Source organism: Notolepis coatsorum, assembly GCF_963971535.1.
Source record: "Notolepis coatsorum genome assembly, chromosome: 17".
Taxonomy (NCBI): domain Eukaryota; kingdom Metazoa; phylum Chordata; class Actinopteri; order Aulopiformes; family Paralepididae; genus Notolepis; species Notolepis coatsorum.
The window spans coordinates 100500729-100516944 of NC_140181.1; the positions used below are offsets into that span (position 1 = coordinate 100500729).

The 16216-nt window shown below is 41.0% G+C and overlaps 1 protein-coding gene across 5 annotated transcripts in view; it reads left to right on the forward strand.

The window, feature by feature from the left end:
* LOC311243726 (forkhead box protein P1-B-like) overlaps positions 1-15834 on the forward strand; it is a 61713-nt gene extending 45879 nt beyond the window's left edge. For 4 of the 5 annotated variants that reach the window (XM_084333060.1, XM_084333061.1, XM_084333063.1 and 1 more), the window contains 10 exons: positions 63-170; positions 1233-1320; positions 3010-3087; positions 4999-5194; positions 5624-5700; positions 5894-5995; positions 6673-6797; positions 8571-8634; positions 11421-11578; positions 14874-15834. In XM_084333060.1, coding sequence (XP_084189186.1) covers positions 63-170; positions 1233-1320; positions 3010-3087; positions 4999-5194; positions 5624-5700; positions 5894-5995; positions 6673-6797; positions 8571-8634; positions 11421-11578; positions 14874-15039 — 1162 coding nt within the window. In that variant the 3' untranslated portion in view covers positions 15040-15834. Of the gene's footprint in view, positions 1-62; positions 171-1232; positions 1321-3009; positions 3088-4998; positions 5195-5623; positions 5701-5893; positions 5996-6672; positions 6800-8570; positions 8635-11420; positions 11579-14873 lie in introns of all 5 variants that reach the window. The other variant, XM_084333062.1, reaches the window with a different exon arrangement.
* Positions 15835-16216: the final 382 nt, after the last annotated feature.

A 16216-nucleotide genomic window follows, 5' to 3' on the forward strand; every position in this document is an offset into this window, starting at 1 on the left:
TGATGTGCTGTTGTTAAACCTCCAGGCTCTGTAGCTGATATGTTGTTGTCCTCTCCCTGCAGCGGCGCTCTGGACGACCACACTCAGAACAGCCATCCCCTGTACGGTAACGGCATGTGCAAGTGGCCCGGCTGCGAGACGGTCTCCGGAGACTTCCAGTCTTTTCTCAAGTGAGTTGTTGAAATCCGCCATTTTTTTATTTTTTATTATTATCCACAATCTCTTCATAATTCCTTTATCATGATATATCGTGGCATGTATTTTTACGGATGACTCGAGAAATAATATATGCAAAGTCTTGTTTTTCCTCATTTGCATACAGTATACACACACACACACAAAACCCTTAAGAATATTGCCGTTTGTTGGGAGTCGATCACTTTGAATGAAGAAGTGGGCTGCTGAAGATAAGGAAATGGTTTATATAAAAGTATGAAACTTCCACTACGTCGATAATGATACTGCTAGTGGCTTTTAAGGGACGTTTGACCCAATTGAACTGGTGGCACTTCCTTTTAGTCACAAAAAAAATAAACTGGATGCTTTCTTTGACCTCCCATGTTTTTAAATGGTGAGAATCGTATTCCAAAAGGTATCAAAATGAGAAAGTAGTAATAATAATAATACACTTTATTAGTATAGCACCTTTCATACAATAATTGCAGCCCAAAGTGCGTCACAGCAGTGATGTAGACAATGGACATCAAATAGACATAGGCATAAAATGAGCATACAATGGGCATAATTATAGACCGGCGTAAAAGAGAAAGAGAAGAGAAAAGCCATTAAAATCTATTGGGAAAAAATGTATAGATTGGGCAACTAAAGTTTCCCTCATGTCAAGTGTACAGATTATGGATTATGATAGATTTCTGACATTAAAATCTATAAAAGACTATTTGCAGATTTCTGACAAAATAAAAGCAATGCATAAAGTGCAGACATAGAATGAGTATAAAAACAGTAGACCATTTTCTTATCTGCGGTTCTTATCCGTATTCCTACCCATCCCCTTTTGACTGGCGAGTCAACGAGCACTCTTTCACTCTTTCACTTCCATACATTTCAGATTGAGATACGGTATGTTTTTTTCCCCACCACCACCCATTATCGCGCCAATACCTTTTAATAGAGAAGTTCTAGTGCTGTTTCTCACTCGACAACACGTCGCGGGGGGTGTTGATGAAGTGTATGATTATTCCCACGTGTGACTGAGGCGTGTTTGTCCGCAGGCACCTGAACGGCGAGCATATACTCGACGACAAGAGTACAGCGCAGTGCCGTGTGCAGATGCAAGTGGTGCAGCAGTTGGAATTGCAGGTATGTCTTATAATGATAGTCTACTGTTGTTGTTGTTGTTGTTGTTGTTGTTGTTGTTGTTGTTGTTGTTGTTGTTGTTGTTGTTTGTTTGCTATAATGGTAGTCTGCTGGTGTGAAGGTGGTGTACTTTTCCCTAGCCTAGGACGGTCTTGTCGTTCCACAATCTTTAAACTATATAAACCAGGGTTCGCACAAGGTGCTTAAAGTGCTTGATTTTTTTTAAAGAAAATAGTCGAGGCCTGGAATTCCTTGAAAACAGCACATTTTTTAACTAGGTGCTTAAAAAGTCCTTGAAATTCAAATCAACCATTCGCATTGAAAGTTTTGTTCATCCATGATAAAAAAAATTCTGAATCAAGAAATAGAATATTTTTATTTAAAGTGTAACTAATTGTCGGAAATTGGTTTTAAGCCATACATATTGGATCTGATTTTTTTTTATATTAAAAACGCTTTTAAAAGTTAATTGTATCCTTTTAAATGCCCTTTTTAAAATGAAAAACAGTGCTTGGAAAAGTACTTGCAAGTCCTTGAATTTCATTTTGCAATGTATGTGGGAACCCTGATAAACGGGGAAAGTCTGGTAACCCGCTCTACAAGCCAGGAAGTATATGTGGAGACTTGGGTCTGATAACACTGCTGCCAGGAAGCGACTAGTTCTCACACCTAATACCTGATTAACTCTTTCAGTGCCACGCCTGGTTTTCCGTTTTACAGCTTGAATGCCACCATCGGCGCCAATGTTAACGTTAATATCGCCTAATCTATGTTTTAAATTATGGCTATGTGTCTAATCTGCCCATCGCATTATCAAAGACTATTTTCCAGTCAGTGCTGTGAAGACAGATTGTTTTTTTATCGCATCGTTTCCATTTCAGAGCAGTTAGAAAAGCCCCCGTTTTGATATAAAAAACAGCTCATTCTGGAGCATTCTATGAAAATCGTCTTTTAGTGGAATATTCCACAACGTTGATATTCGTCGGCCTTTTTATGAATCGTTTTCAAATAAACGCTAGATGATCAATATTATACGTGCACGCAAGCACATTACGGTCGCGCACTGATAATCGCTCCGTTGATTACCTCACAGAGTTTTACAGTGAAACCGAAAGAAGACATTTCACAAAACAGCTTATAACTTCATCAAACTTACTCCGATTATCCTACCACTGATAACATAGAGTCCTTACCTGACATCAGATGGTATCCAACTGGTATATTCCAATTCCTGATCACCATTCGAAAAAATCGATACGTGTATGGATCCAACGCGACACAGTAGATCTCTATGATCCGCGGGGATCTGAGGCTCCAGAATGAACTCTGGTAACCCCGGCTGGATCAGTGAACTGGAAAATGTGGAGTACCGGATTTTTTCCCCCATTCATTTTCATTGAGTCCATTCCAAAATCACTTATGTCATCTGGGAGACGACAGGGGGCGCTTTTTTCCACAGTGATTGTCGGCGCCCCTCGGCTATACTCGGGTAGGCTCGGGTGATGCAATAATTTTTCAGATCGCAAAAAAAAAAAGAAAAAAAAAATCAGAGAAATCTCGTGAGTGGCTAGCAACCACCTATAAAAAAACACGAGAAATCTCGTGAGTGGCACTGAAAGAGTTAATACTCGTACGTCAAAGTGGTTGCAAAGGTTTTCAATTTCCATTTCTGGTCCTCTCCCCCTGTCACAGCTGAAGAAGGACAAAGAGAGACTGCAGGCTATGATGGCTCATCTGAAGTCCTCTGAACCCAAACCAGCACCACCGCCTGTAAGTAACCTGCCATAGACATTTATTCCCTTTTTTAAAGGAGCTGTAAGTGATATTTCTCTGTCAAAATCTGTGTTAAATAGCTCTACATTCCAACAGCCATCACTGATATAGTGTTTGGTCAGTAAGATGGATCTCCCAGTCCCTCCACTCTGCAGTAAATAGAAATGTTCTGGTATCCCTTCCCACTTTATCCAATCAGGAGAGAGCACCCTAGATATTTGTACTTATTTCAAGAAATCTTGCCAGGCCAAATTTGTTTACTTCACTGGTAGATTATCTGTACTTGTTTCTTTTTTTAAACTTTGACCAGTCAGCTGGTTCTTTTAGCGTTTATCGCTTTTTCATCGCATTCATACTTGGTCAAGTTCGACCGACAGAAGCAGGCTGAAAGGGTTCAGATGGGGGGGAAGACACTCTGGGAAAGGCACGGCTGCCGTCCGGGATTCGAACGCGCTCAGCCCCAGATCCGTGACGAGCACGGTTGTCCACGGCGCTGAAATAGCACTCGCGGTACGTGGTGAGCTACTGGAGCTCCCCATATCTGTACTTGTTTCAAGGACACCATCTTTGCAGTGTGGAGTTCTCTCTCCTGATTGGATAAAGTGGGAAGCGATACCAGAAAATGTATTTTATGTTTACTGCAGAGCGGAGGGATTGGGAGACCCATGTTACTGACCAAACACTATAGCAGTAATTGCTGTTGGAATATAGAGCTAATTTGACACATATTTTAACAAAGAAATACCACTTACAGCTCCTTTTTAAGGGAATAAAAGAGTGAATTAACACATTGGCTGCCATGCAGTATGCCCATCTTTACCACTCTCTGCCAGTGCTGTAACCCTATGGAGTGGCTCACCTTCTTTGCAGGGCTATAACTTTTTAAATATTATAGCTATATCGACATTACTATGGCCCATTCAACATCGGGTATCTATCATTCCGGATGTGGGAACGTTATATTTTTTTATTCATACATTGTCGTGTTAGTACCGTCGAGAATATAAATATGTTTTTAGACTGTATAGCAGTAATTCCTAGAATGCGCGTTATAGGCCCGACGTGTATTATACATTATCGATTGGCGTTTCGTCTCTATACACGCTATATTAAAAATGTCAAATGCATATGATCGCTATACATTATGCTCCATCATGTGTGAAGGAAAGGGGGGGGGGGGGGTCGTTTATGATTCCTTGATTGTCACTAACGGCTTTCTTTAGTAAGACACCATACGTTGATCGGAGAGATTGCAATGAAATAAATGGACAATCGAGCTGGAAATAACGTTAGATTCCTCTTACCTGTGCCCAATGAGACTGGAGGAAAGATATTCCAATTATTTGACGTCGATCTGCTAGATCCATTTACCGTTTGTATGACGCAATAAACGCCGAAAGCATATTGATTCTTGCGTCTCGAAAGCAATCCAATGCACTCGAGGTGTGTATATTGATCCACGTTACAAGATATCTCTGGCGGAGCTTTTCCCCGATGCACCGAGCGCCACTTCCGGTTTAGAGTGGAGTGTAACTCGCTCGAAATCCACCAGGTGGCGGTATTGAGGCGTTGCAATATCAGACAGGGTCCAGCTGGCTCCCGGAGGCTTCCTGGATGAATTATGAATGCCAATAGCGAATAGAAGAAAGTATACTCGTTATTGGCAATTAATGTGTTAAGGGAATAAAAGAGTGAAAAAGTGTAGAGCTATTATTTTAACATGTAGACCACTTATTTTAACAATCAAATATTAAACAATCTAAATCATACAGAAACAAGCATTTCATCATAAAGTATTCTGTATTTTGTTGTGACAAATAATAAACAAACTTGAAACAAATCAAATCAAAACGAATCCTGTTTTACTTGTCGAAAACAAAGTTGTTTTCATGTCTTTAATTTCCACAGGTGAACCTGGTTTCCAACCTGTCGTTCTGCCAGGCGACGTTTCCCAAGGCACCTCCTCCCATGAGCCTCTCCCAGAGCGCCACGGCGCCCTCCACACCCCTGACGCCGCTCTCCGAGTCCCCCTCTGTCCTCACTCCAAACAGCATGTTCACTGGGAGCCCTGTGAGGAGGCGATACAGCAGGTCCATGAGCCAAGGTCAGATAACAAACCCAGTCGTAAACAAAACATCAACAAACCGCTTTTTACTGCCTCTACTAGTCAATCATTTAAAAAGGTCTCGACGTTGTGTCCCGCTCAGCTATTGATCTGACGAAAAGCAATAGTAAACATTTACATTAAGGTCATTTAGCTGAACTCTTTTACCCAAAGAGATTTCTGTACGACCAGTCGGCAGGAAGGGTTCAACATTTTCAGCTGAGTAACAATGTTCACCAAACACAGTGTTGAAACTTGGGTGCTGCAGTGTTGAGTGCATATAGTAGTAAAGACATTAGTATAGTAGGTAGTAATATAGACGAGGAGGATTCTTTAGTGGAAGAGTGGACGATAGTAGAAGACAGGAAGAAGGTTAGTATTTTTTTCGTTCATTTTAGATATTGATCGAAGAAGTGTGTCTCTCCACAGATATGGTCGACAATAAGGAGTTCTACCTAAGTACAGAAGTTAGACCCCCATTTACATACGCATCGCTCATAAGACAGGTAAGGCCTTGTTCACTCTGCATTCATGTACTCCCATTTTTAGTGTTTCAAAAAATATAAACATTTTATGGAAATGTACATTGATATTTGTATTACAATAGATCTTTATGAGGCAGATCTATTGTCGTTTAAAAATGTATCTTTCATTATTATAATTATTATCATCTGATCATTTTCTCTTTATCTTTTCCAGGCAATATTTGAGTCACCTCACAAACAACTGACACTAAACGAAATATACAATTGGTTCACAAGAACCTTTGCATATTTCAGGCGCAATGCAGCTACGTGGAAGGTATACACACTGTCACTTTTAATGTATTTAATTTTTTTTATTCTATTTATTTTTGGGCTTTCTGTATTTTTTTTCACCCATCCCAATTTAGTCGTTATGCCAATTCTTTTCCTGGTCGCATTGCCCCACTGTCTGCCTGGGGAGGGTGTAGAACTACAACATGCCTCCTCCGATACATGTGGAGTCGCCAGCCGCTTCTTTTCACCTGACAGCTAGGAGTTTCACTGGGGGAACGTAACGTGTGCTCAAGGTTCACGCTATTTCCCCCAGATCCCCTCCCTGCCGAACAGGCACCCCGACCGACCAGTAGAAGTCGCAGTTTACAACGACCAGGACACATACCCCTACCGGCTTCCCACTCGCTAACACTGCCAATTGTGTTAGTAGGGCCGACTGACCAAGCCGGAGGTACCGCTGACAGCTGGATTTAGATCCCAGAGTCTCTGCGGGTGCTTAGTCCACTGCGCTACCCAGCCGCCCTCACACTGTCACTTTGAATGAGTATCCGTGGATACCATGGATATGAATATCAATGAGTACCATAAATATCACACAGGAGGGGATTTGTGTTTGCATTCGGCGTTGGACCATTTTTATGTCGCAGTGATCAATTTCATGTTGTTCTTTTGTGTCTCGAAGCTCCACTGATGACATCCTGCTTCTCTTTATTCCTCCAGAATGCAGTGAGACACAACCTCAGCCTCCACAAATGCTTCGTCCGCTTGGAGAACGTGAAAGGAGCCGTATGGACTGTAGACGAGATCGAGTTCCACAGGAGGCGGCCCCAGAAGGCCACCGGCGGGTGGGTTTAACCTCGGGGCAGGACCCCCTCCTGGGGCCTTTCCACCTCACCACAAGTCTAATTAGTACCACTGAGTAATAGTGCTAATCAGATGCATGTACAGAGTTGTAGTATTAATATGTACAGTGATACTGGTATAAAGACACTATGGTAGTAAGTCATACTGGCCAGCAGCGTAACTAGTAAGAGTAGGTAAGAGATATGTACAGATATAGATATAGTAACTAGTAAGAGTAGGTAAGGGATATGTACAGATATTGATATAGTAACTAGTAAGAGTAGGTAAGGGATTATGTACATATATAGATATAGTAACTAGTAAGAGTAGGTAAGGGATTATGTACATATATAGATATAGTAACTAGTAAGAGTAGGTAAGAGATATGTACAGATATAGATATAGTAACTAGTAAGAGTAGGTAAGGGATATGTACAGATATTGATATAGTAACTAGTAAGAGTAGGTAAGGGATATGTACAGATATAGATATAGTAACTAGTAAGAGTAGGTAAGGGATATGTACAGATATTGATATAGTAACTAGTAAGAGTAGGTAAGGGATATGTACAGATATAGATATAGTAACTAGTAAGAGTAGGTAAGGGATATGTACAGATATTGATATAGTAACTAGTAAGAGTAGGTAAGGGATATGTACAGATATTGATATAGTAACTAGTAAGGGATATGTACAGATATTGATATAGTAACTAGTAAGAGTAAGTAAGGGATATGTACAGATATTGATATAGTAACTAGTAAGAGTAGGCTAGGGATATGTACAGATATAGTAACTAGTAAGAGTAGGCTAGGGATATGTACAGATATAGATATAGTAACTAGTAAGAGTAGGTAAGGTATATACATACAGATATATACCTGTTATTGAATTTGACGCACTAGCTCATGGGGACGTGTCCCAATAATCGATTATTGGATTGAGAGGTTCATAATTTACTCTCAAATGCGGCTGTTTAATTGTAATTTTAATGAAAGGACTATTTCACACATTTTTGGGAGAATGTCTGATTTATTCCAAAATGGGAGTTAAATCAGTCCATTGGGAAAAAAAGCACTTTTGTTATTGAGATATTGGAAGCAAGTATTGCCAACAATTGTTAGTATAGTGGACGTCAGAAAGGTTATGAAGCATGTCTCGTAAAGAAAAACATGTCTAGCTGCATCTAAACAGTTTCACAACACTGTTCATATTTAATAGAAGGCTACATAATAGGGATGGGCATTGATTTTGGAATATTGAAATTGTTGTTAAATTTTCTTTTTATTGAATAGTTTATGCGAATATCGTTTTGTCTCCAAAAATCTATTTCCCCTTGTTTTTACCAGCAACTACACTGTGTAGTGTATTGAGAGGGGATCCTATTAACTGTTACACCGCTGAGCGGTATGCTGGGTACTGCTCGCTAGCTAGCCAGGTAGCATAACAATCCATTAACAGCTGGGAAAACAGAAAAGAAAGGTGATGAAAGAAAGACTAGAGATGTTACATTGTAGAAAGGTTTTGTCCGTTTGCCATGTTGTTTCACTAAGCTCACACATTTCAGGCATCAGTGATGTAACGTTCAGAATGAATGCTTTTGTTCCCGGAAATATGCTAGCCTGGTCCGCTAGCGTTAGCTGTTAGCAATGACAGTAGCCAGCTAGCTTTGTTTGATTATGTCACTTTCGCTCCCATGGAATAGTACCGGTAATTTCCATCCCTGTTATTACTACATTACATAAAACTATTACGTCATGTGTTGCCCATACAGGTCATCTGCACAGAAGAACTCTCAGAGCCGCCACGGCCAGAGCTCAGCCGCCTCCGTATCCCAGGTGAGAGAGAGGGCTAACTCGTGCTCCGTGGCTTATTTTGTTGTTGGGGAAAATATGTAGGGCTGCTCCACTTTTTATGCCGAATGAATAATTAGTCATTCCTGAGAAAATGCCAAGCACAAGAATATATATAATATATCTGATGCTTTGGCACTACATTTAAAGAGGTATCTCTGCATGATTGCATTAATCTGCTGAAGGACTATAAAGTTGAGATGCGTAACTTTCACAGGTTTATCAATTCAGTTAATTCTATGACTATTTAGTTGACCAAGGATACGTTTTGTCCGAGGGAAGCGACGGTTACGATTGTAGGATCAAGAAAAGAGGGCAGGGTTTGAGATAGGTCAGTCGATTGAGTGGCGCTCCGGCCTAACAATGTGTATCATTAGGCCTGTATGTATGGTGACACAATCCAATAAGACTTACATGAGAGTTAAAGGAACACGCCAACTTTTTGGAAAATTCGCTTATTTGCCATCTACCCTGGAGTTGGCAAACTAAAATGTAATTTTTTTTCACATGGTAAATACACAGGTCACAACATGTTTACAGGAACGTTTTGGAGTTGTATTTGGAGTGTATTTCGTGACTGTTGGGAACTAGGCTACACTGGCACACCTACTTCCAGTGAATGACGCTAAGCTAGGCTAACGTTGCGTCTGTTCCCTAAGCCTAATGCATGCACAGAGAAGAAAAGGGTATGCATGTGCTTGTCTAACTCCAGGGTAGATGGCAAATAAGCAAATTTACCCAAAAGTTGGCGTGTTCCTTTAAGTGTTCGGTCTTCATCCATTGCTTTTTCACATCGTTAGGCCCCGTAACAGCAACATAACCACCACAGTTTGTGATGACAGCTCTGGCTCATAATAATGTGATCTGATCCTGGCTCAGTGTTAACGCACAGCTTGTTGTAACGGAGTGGAGGAAAGCAAAGTGGACACTGACCTCATCGGAGGAAATCAGAACAGGCCTCCGTTGGCAGTGTGACAGTCAGCCCATGCAATGCTTGGAATTTTACCCAACTATGTGTCTTATGTAATGTATATATAGAAAGGACAGGCACTATATACGTTTCAATTTGCTCAGTTCTCACCACCAGGCAGTATTGGAGCGCTGGATCAACACTGTCTGATGAAGAGTAGCCTATAAGAAGCATGTAGAAATGGTAGGATCACTGTACGTATCACAAAACGGTGTGTTATTAAATTCCAGGGAGTGGACGTAGGAACGGTCTCGTATTTTGTATACAATTTTTTAAATTCTTTAGGATTTGTAGCTTATGACGAGTCTGGAACACATTGGTTGCTCAGTAGAATTTATAAAGTCTGGGACCTTCTTCACGTATGATGTTATAGAGGAGATATGTTAGCGTGAAATGCAAACCATTTGAATCCCGCGGGTGGTTTTACTCATCTAGCACGGCTGTCGTTTAAAATAATTCCAAATGTTCAATGGTATATAGTTCATTTGACTGTTTTTTAACATTCAAAATCACTGTGCAAAATGCAACCCTCATACATTTTAAATTACCGCCTTCTGGATGAGTACAACCACCTTTGGATTCAAATGGGTTTGCATATGAAGCTAACATTTATTTTTACTATTTTTTGGAAAATATGTATTTGGCAAAACCCCATTCAACTGAGACTTCGAGAGACTGGGAGAGAGGCAGGTGTTAGGCAGGTAGTATCTAGTGTTACCACAATAGAGGCAAGTGTTAGGCCTGTAGTATCTACTGTTACCACACTAGACAAGTGTTAGGCCTGTAGTATCTACTGTTACCACACTAGAGGCAATGGTTAGCCCTGTAATGTCTCTACTGTTACCACAATAGAGGCAAGGGTTAGCCCTGTAGTATCTACTGTTACCACAATAAAGGCAAGGGTTAAGTCTACTGTTACTACAGCAGTATTCTGGGGGTGGAGAGGCAAGGGTTAAGTCTACTGTTACTACAGTAATAGTATAGCAGTATTCTGGGGTTAAGTCCACTGTTACGAAGGCACGGCTGTAGTGGACTAATTATTACCACCCTATTTCTCCAGAAACACTGATTCCTCTCTTGTTGACATGACCTTTGGTGTCTGCTCATGTTCTGCTCTATAGCACTATGCAGGGTTCGCACAAGGTCCTTGAAGTGCTTAAAGTGCTTGATTTTTTTTAATGTTCTGTTCTATAGCACTATGCAGGGTTCGCACAAGGTCCTTGAAGTGCTTAAAGTGCTTGATTTTTTTTAATGTTCTGCTCTATAGCACTATGCAGGGTTCGCACAAGGTCCTTGAAGTGCTTGATTTTTTTTAATGTTCTGCTCTATAGCACTATGCAGGGTTCGCACAAGGTCCTTGAAGTGCTTAAAGTGCTTGATTTTTTTTAATGTTCTGCTCTATAGCACTATGCAGGGTTCGCACAAGGTCCTTGAAGTGCTTAAAGTGCTTGATTTTTTTAACCAAAAAAGTCAAGGCCTGGAAGTCCTTGAAAACAGCCAATTTTTTAACAAGTTGCTTAAAAAGTTGAAATTTAAATCAACCATTCGCATTGAAAGTGTATTTCGGAATCAACTAATTGTTTTTGTTTTTGAAATTGGTTTTAAGCCATAAATATTGGATCCATCTTAATTTTTATTATTTTTTTATTAACGCATTTAAAAGTGAATTGTATCTTTTTAAATGCCCTTTTAAAATGAAAAATGGTGCCTGGAAAAGTACTTGAAAGTCCTTGAATTTCATTTTGCAATGTCTGTGGGAAACCCGACTATGACTCAAATTAAAGTTCTCCTCCTCCTCCAGTTCGGGGGTCCAGACCTCAGCAACCCTTTTTTCCACCCGGCCTCCATCTCTCTGACCTCGCTGCCCCACGTCCTCCAGGAGCAGCTGAGTGGAGCCATGGCCTATGGGGGCGGATACCAAAGTGACAGCAGTGGCACGCTGTCCTCTCCGCACGCTTTGTAAGTGCCACACGCATAAGTGGTTCAGGTCCCGCTTTAGCCCTTTCACTACCACACTACAGAAGGTTAACTCTTTCACTACCACACTACAGAGGGTTAACTCTTTCACTACCACACTACAGACGGTTAACTCTTTTACTACCAACACTACAGACGGTTAACCTTTCACTGCCACACTACAGACGGTTAATCCTTTCACTACCACACTACAGAAGGTTAACCCTTTCACTACCACACTACAGAAGGTTAACCTTTCACTACCACACTACAGACGGTTAACCTTTCACTACCACACTACAGAAGGTTAACCTTTCACTACCACACTACAGAAGGTTAACCCTTTCACTACCACACTACAGAAGATTAACCCTTTCACTACCACACTACAGAAGGTTAATCTTTCACTATCACACTACAGAAGTTAACCTTTCACTACCACACTACAGAAGGTTAACCTTTCACTACCACACTACAGACGGTTAACCTTTCACTACCACACTACAGAAGGTTAACCCTTTCACTACCACACTACAGAAGGTTAACCTTTCACTACCACACTACAGAAGTTAACCTTTCACTACCACACTACAGAAGGTTAACCTTTCACTACCACACTACAGAAGTTAACCTTTCACTACCACACTACAGAAGGTTAACCTTTCACTACCACACTACAGACGGTTAACCTTTCACTACCACACTACAGACGGTTAACCTTTCACTACCACACTACAGACAGTTAACCTTTCACTACCACACTACAGAAGGTTAACCCTTTGACTACCACACTACAGAAGGTTAACCTTTCACTACCACACTACAGACGGTTAACCTTTCACTACCACACTACAGACGGTTAACCTTTCACTACCACACTACAGAAGGTTAACCTTTCACTACCACACTACAGAAGGTTAACCTTTCACTACCACACTACAGAAGGTTAACCTTTCACTACCACACTACAGACGGTTAACCCTTTCACTACCACACTACCAAAGGGTTAACCCTTTCACAACCATACTACAGACGGTTAACCTTTCACTACCACACTACATAAGCTTAACCTTTCACTACCACACTACAGAGGGTTAACCTTTCACTACCACACTACAGCCGGTTAACTCTTTCACTACCACACTACAGACGGTTAACCTTTCACTACCACACTACAGACGGTTAACCTTTCACTACCACACTACAGACGGTTAACCTTTCACTACCACACTATAGAAGGTTAACCTTTCACTACCACACTACATAAGCTTAACCTTTCACTACCACACTACAGAGGGTTAACCTTTCACTACCACACTACAGCCGGTTAACTCTTTCACTACCACACTACAGACGGTTAACCTTTCACTACCACACTATAGAAGGTTAACATTTCACTACCACACTACAGAGGGTTAACCTTTCACTACCACACTACAGACGGTTAACCTTTCACTACCACACTACCAAAGGGTTAACCCTTTCACAACCATACTACAGACGGTTAACCTTTCACTACCACACTACAGAAGGTTAACCTTTCACTACCACACTACAGCAGGTTAACCCTTTCACTACCACACTACAGAAGGTTAACCTTTCACTACCACACTACAGACGGTTAACCTTTCACTACCACACTACAGACGGTTAACCTTTCACTACCACACTAGTTTCAAGTTTCTTTAATAGTTGTCATACAGAAGTACAGAATACTTTTGTACAAAATGCTTCTTACTGTTGCGCTCCAGAGACTGTGCATGACAAGATAAGTATGAAATAAAAACATAGTAAAAATTAGAAGAAAAAAAAGAGGTCACAGTGTTCAGTTTAGACATATGTACAATGTTCGTAGACGTAGTTACCATACAATATACAATACTGTGCAGTGTACTAATATACAATACTATATAGTGCAAGGCATAAATGGACGAGGTGCAGTTTAGGTACAATTCACAGTAGGTGTACGAGTTGTAGTGCAAATCCTTTATCAATAAATATAAAGTGTAAGTGTGTTTGTGTGATCTAAGTGTGGAGAGTGGGTGCTGCAGTGTGTTGTTTGTTTGAGTGAGTGTGTGTGTGCGTGTGGGTGTGTGTGCTGTGTGCATTTGATGGTTGTTGCATAGTGATTATTGTTCGTTTAGCGATTATTGTTCGTTTAGCAGCCTGATGGCCTGGGGATAGAAGCTCCTTCTGAGTCTTTCTGTGCTCGCCATAAGACTCCGGTATCGCTTGCCTGACGGCAGCAGTTCAAAGAGGCAGTTGTTCGGGTGGTTAACCTTTCACTACCACACTACAGAGGGTTAACCTTTCACAACCACACTACAGACGGTTAACTCTTTCACTACCACACTACAGAAGGTTAACTCTTTCACTACCACACTACAGAAGGTTAACCTTTCACTACCACACTACAGACGGTTAACCTTTCACTACCACACTAAAGACGGTTAACCTGTGGTAGTGAAAGGGTTAATTCCATCACTTGACCTGAACCCCAGAACCCACCTCACCCCTGCCCACTTTGACAACCTAGGATGGCTTAGAGTAGACGACAGAGTACAGCAACTTGCAATGGGCCTGGTCTACAAGATACACTATACGACCGGGGTGCCCATGTACATGTCAAAATACTTCCCAAAGGTCAGTGAATACCACAACCACTACACCAGAGGAAGCTCAACAAATCATGTTAAACCCAGATTCGGCTCAAACAAGGGACTAAACACGTTTCGCAATTATACCCAAAGCTGTAAAGGAATGTGAATCCCTGCCCACATTCAAAACCGCTCTTAAAGAGCACCTACGGGAGGCTGCAATTCGAAACTGGCCACCGTAAATGCCCAAAACCCCCACCACCTCCTAATAGACAGTCTCCTCCCCACCGCATGTATATATTCCCTCCCCGCCGTATGTATATTTCTCTCCCACCCACCCACCCCCTCCTAATGTACAGTCCCCTCCCCATCATATGTATATACTCTGTCAGGATCTAGGGGTAACAGTACTGTATATTTGAATACCGTTTATGTCACAAATGTATCAGTACTAAATACCTATATGTCCCTATGCCATAAATGTCATGTATGTTGTGTATGTCATAAATGTCTATATGAATTGAAAATGGGGGACCCTGATGGAAACAAGACAAACGTCTTTCTCAGGTCTGCATCCCCTTAACAATTGTATGTATTGAGCCGTACTGTATTGTACCCATTCTGCAATCTGTTAAATAAAGTTTTCATTCATTCATTCATCCATCCTAATCCCCAGTCTCTTGTTTTCATAAAAAAAACAGCATCAAAGAGGAGCAAGACGACGAGGAGATCTGTGAGAACTACCCCTACGAGGACCCGGAGAGCACGGACGAGGACAGCCCCCTGCAGATGCACCTGGACGAGGGGCACGACGGCCACAGCCCCGGCAGGCCCGGCCTGCAGCTGGATCGCATGCCTTCTCTCTGACTCTGACGTCCCGCTCGCCCCTCCACACTGCAAGCCTCTCTCTCTCTCTCTCTCTCTTTCTCTCTCTGTCTCTCTCCTCGTGGATGGACCTGTGAGGCTGTCGCTCTACTACTACCAAAAGACTCTGCTTCATTACGCATTAACCAAACACATTTCTTTTATTTCTTTTTATTTTTTATTTATCTGCGATTCTTTTAAGATATTTTGTTGTATTTTACCCGGGTCTCAATTGTGTACTCTGTGTACAGTAAAAGTGAGACAAGAAGGCCTGTTGTGGAAACTTTGTCCTTTTCTTCAAAAACAGAACATCTCATGATGTATCTTGATTGTTATTTTATATCTGTAGACACACACACATACACAGACACACACAGACACACACACAAGGACCATGCTGAGCAGAGAAGCCAAAGGAAAGGGAATATTTATGGTCAGCACTTCATAATGAAAGACCCCCCCCCCCCCCTCCTACACGGTAGTTTTACACTATGTTTGGACTCACTACCTGATTATATTGTTATTCCTCACATATTATACTAAAACCTTGTTTGTAGAGGAAACTGTTGAATTTGAACAATTTAAATGTACACTGCCAAGACGATTTGGTGTATTTGTACTTAACATATAATCTATTGATGAAGAAAAGAAAGAAGTAACCTCTTTATATTTGTCTGTCTTTTTCACCCCAACCATAAAACATGGCTGAATTTGCTCTAATTGAGCTTGTAAACGTAGATATTATACCATGATTGTAAACCAATACATCTCTGAATAATAAATTCCTTATGAAAGGTCTGTGGGCGTGTCTTGTTTGGTCATCAAAGTACCGTAGCGGTCCAAATTGTGGTGGCCATATACATAACTAAGTATTTCTACTCAAGTACTGTACTTAAGTACAATTTCAAGCTACTTGTACTTTACGTGAGTATTTTTATTTTAAGGAACTTTATACTTTCACTCCACTACATTTCAATGGAAATATTGTACTTTTTACTCCACTACATTTATCTGCACCCATCAGTTACTAGTTACTTTGAAGAAAGAAAGAAAGATTTTGCATAGAAAACATGGCAAAGATGTATGAAGATTATATACTTTCACATTTGAAGCCTGTCAACTTCAAGAGGATGTAATCAGAGCAGCATAACTGGACCACATAACACTTTAACATAACCTT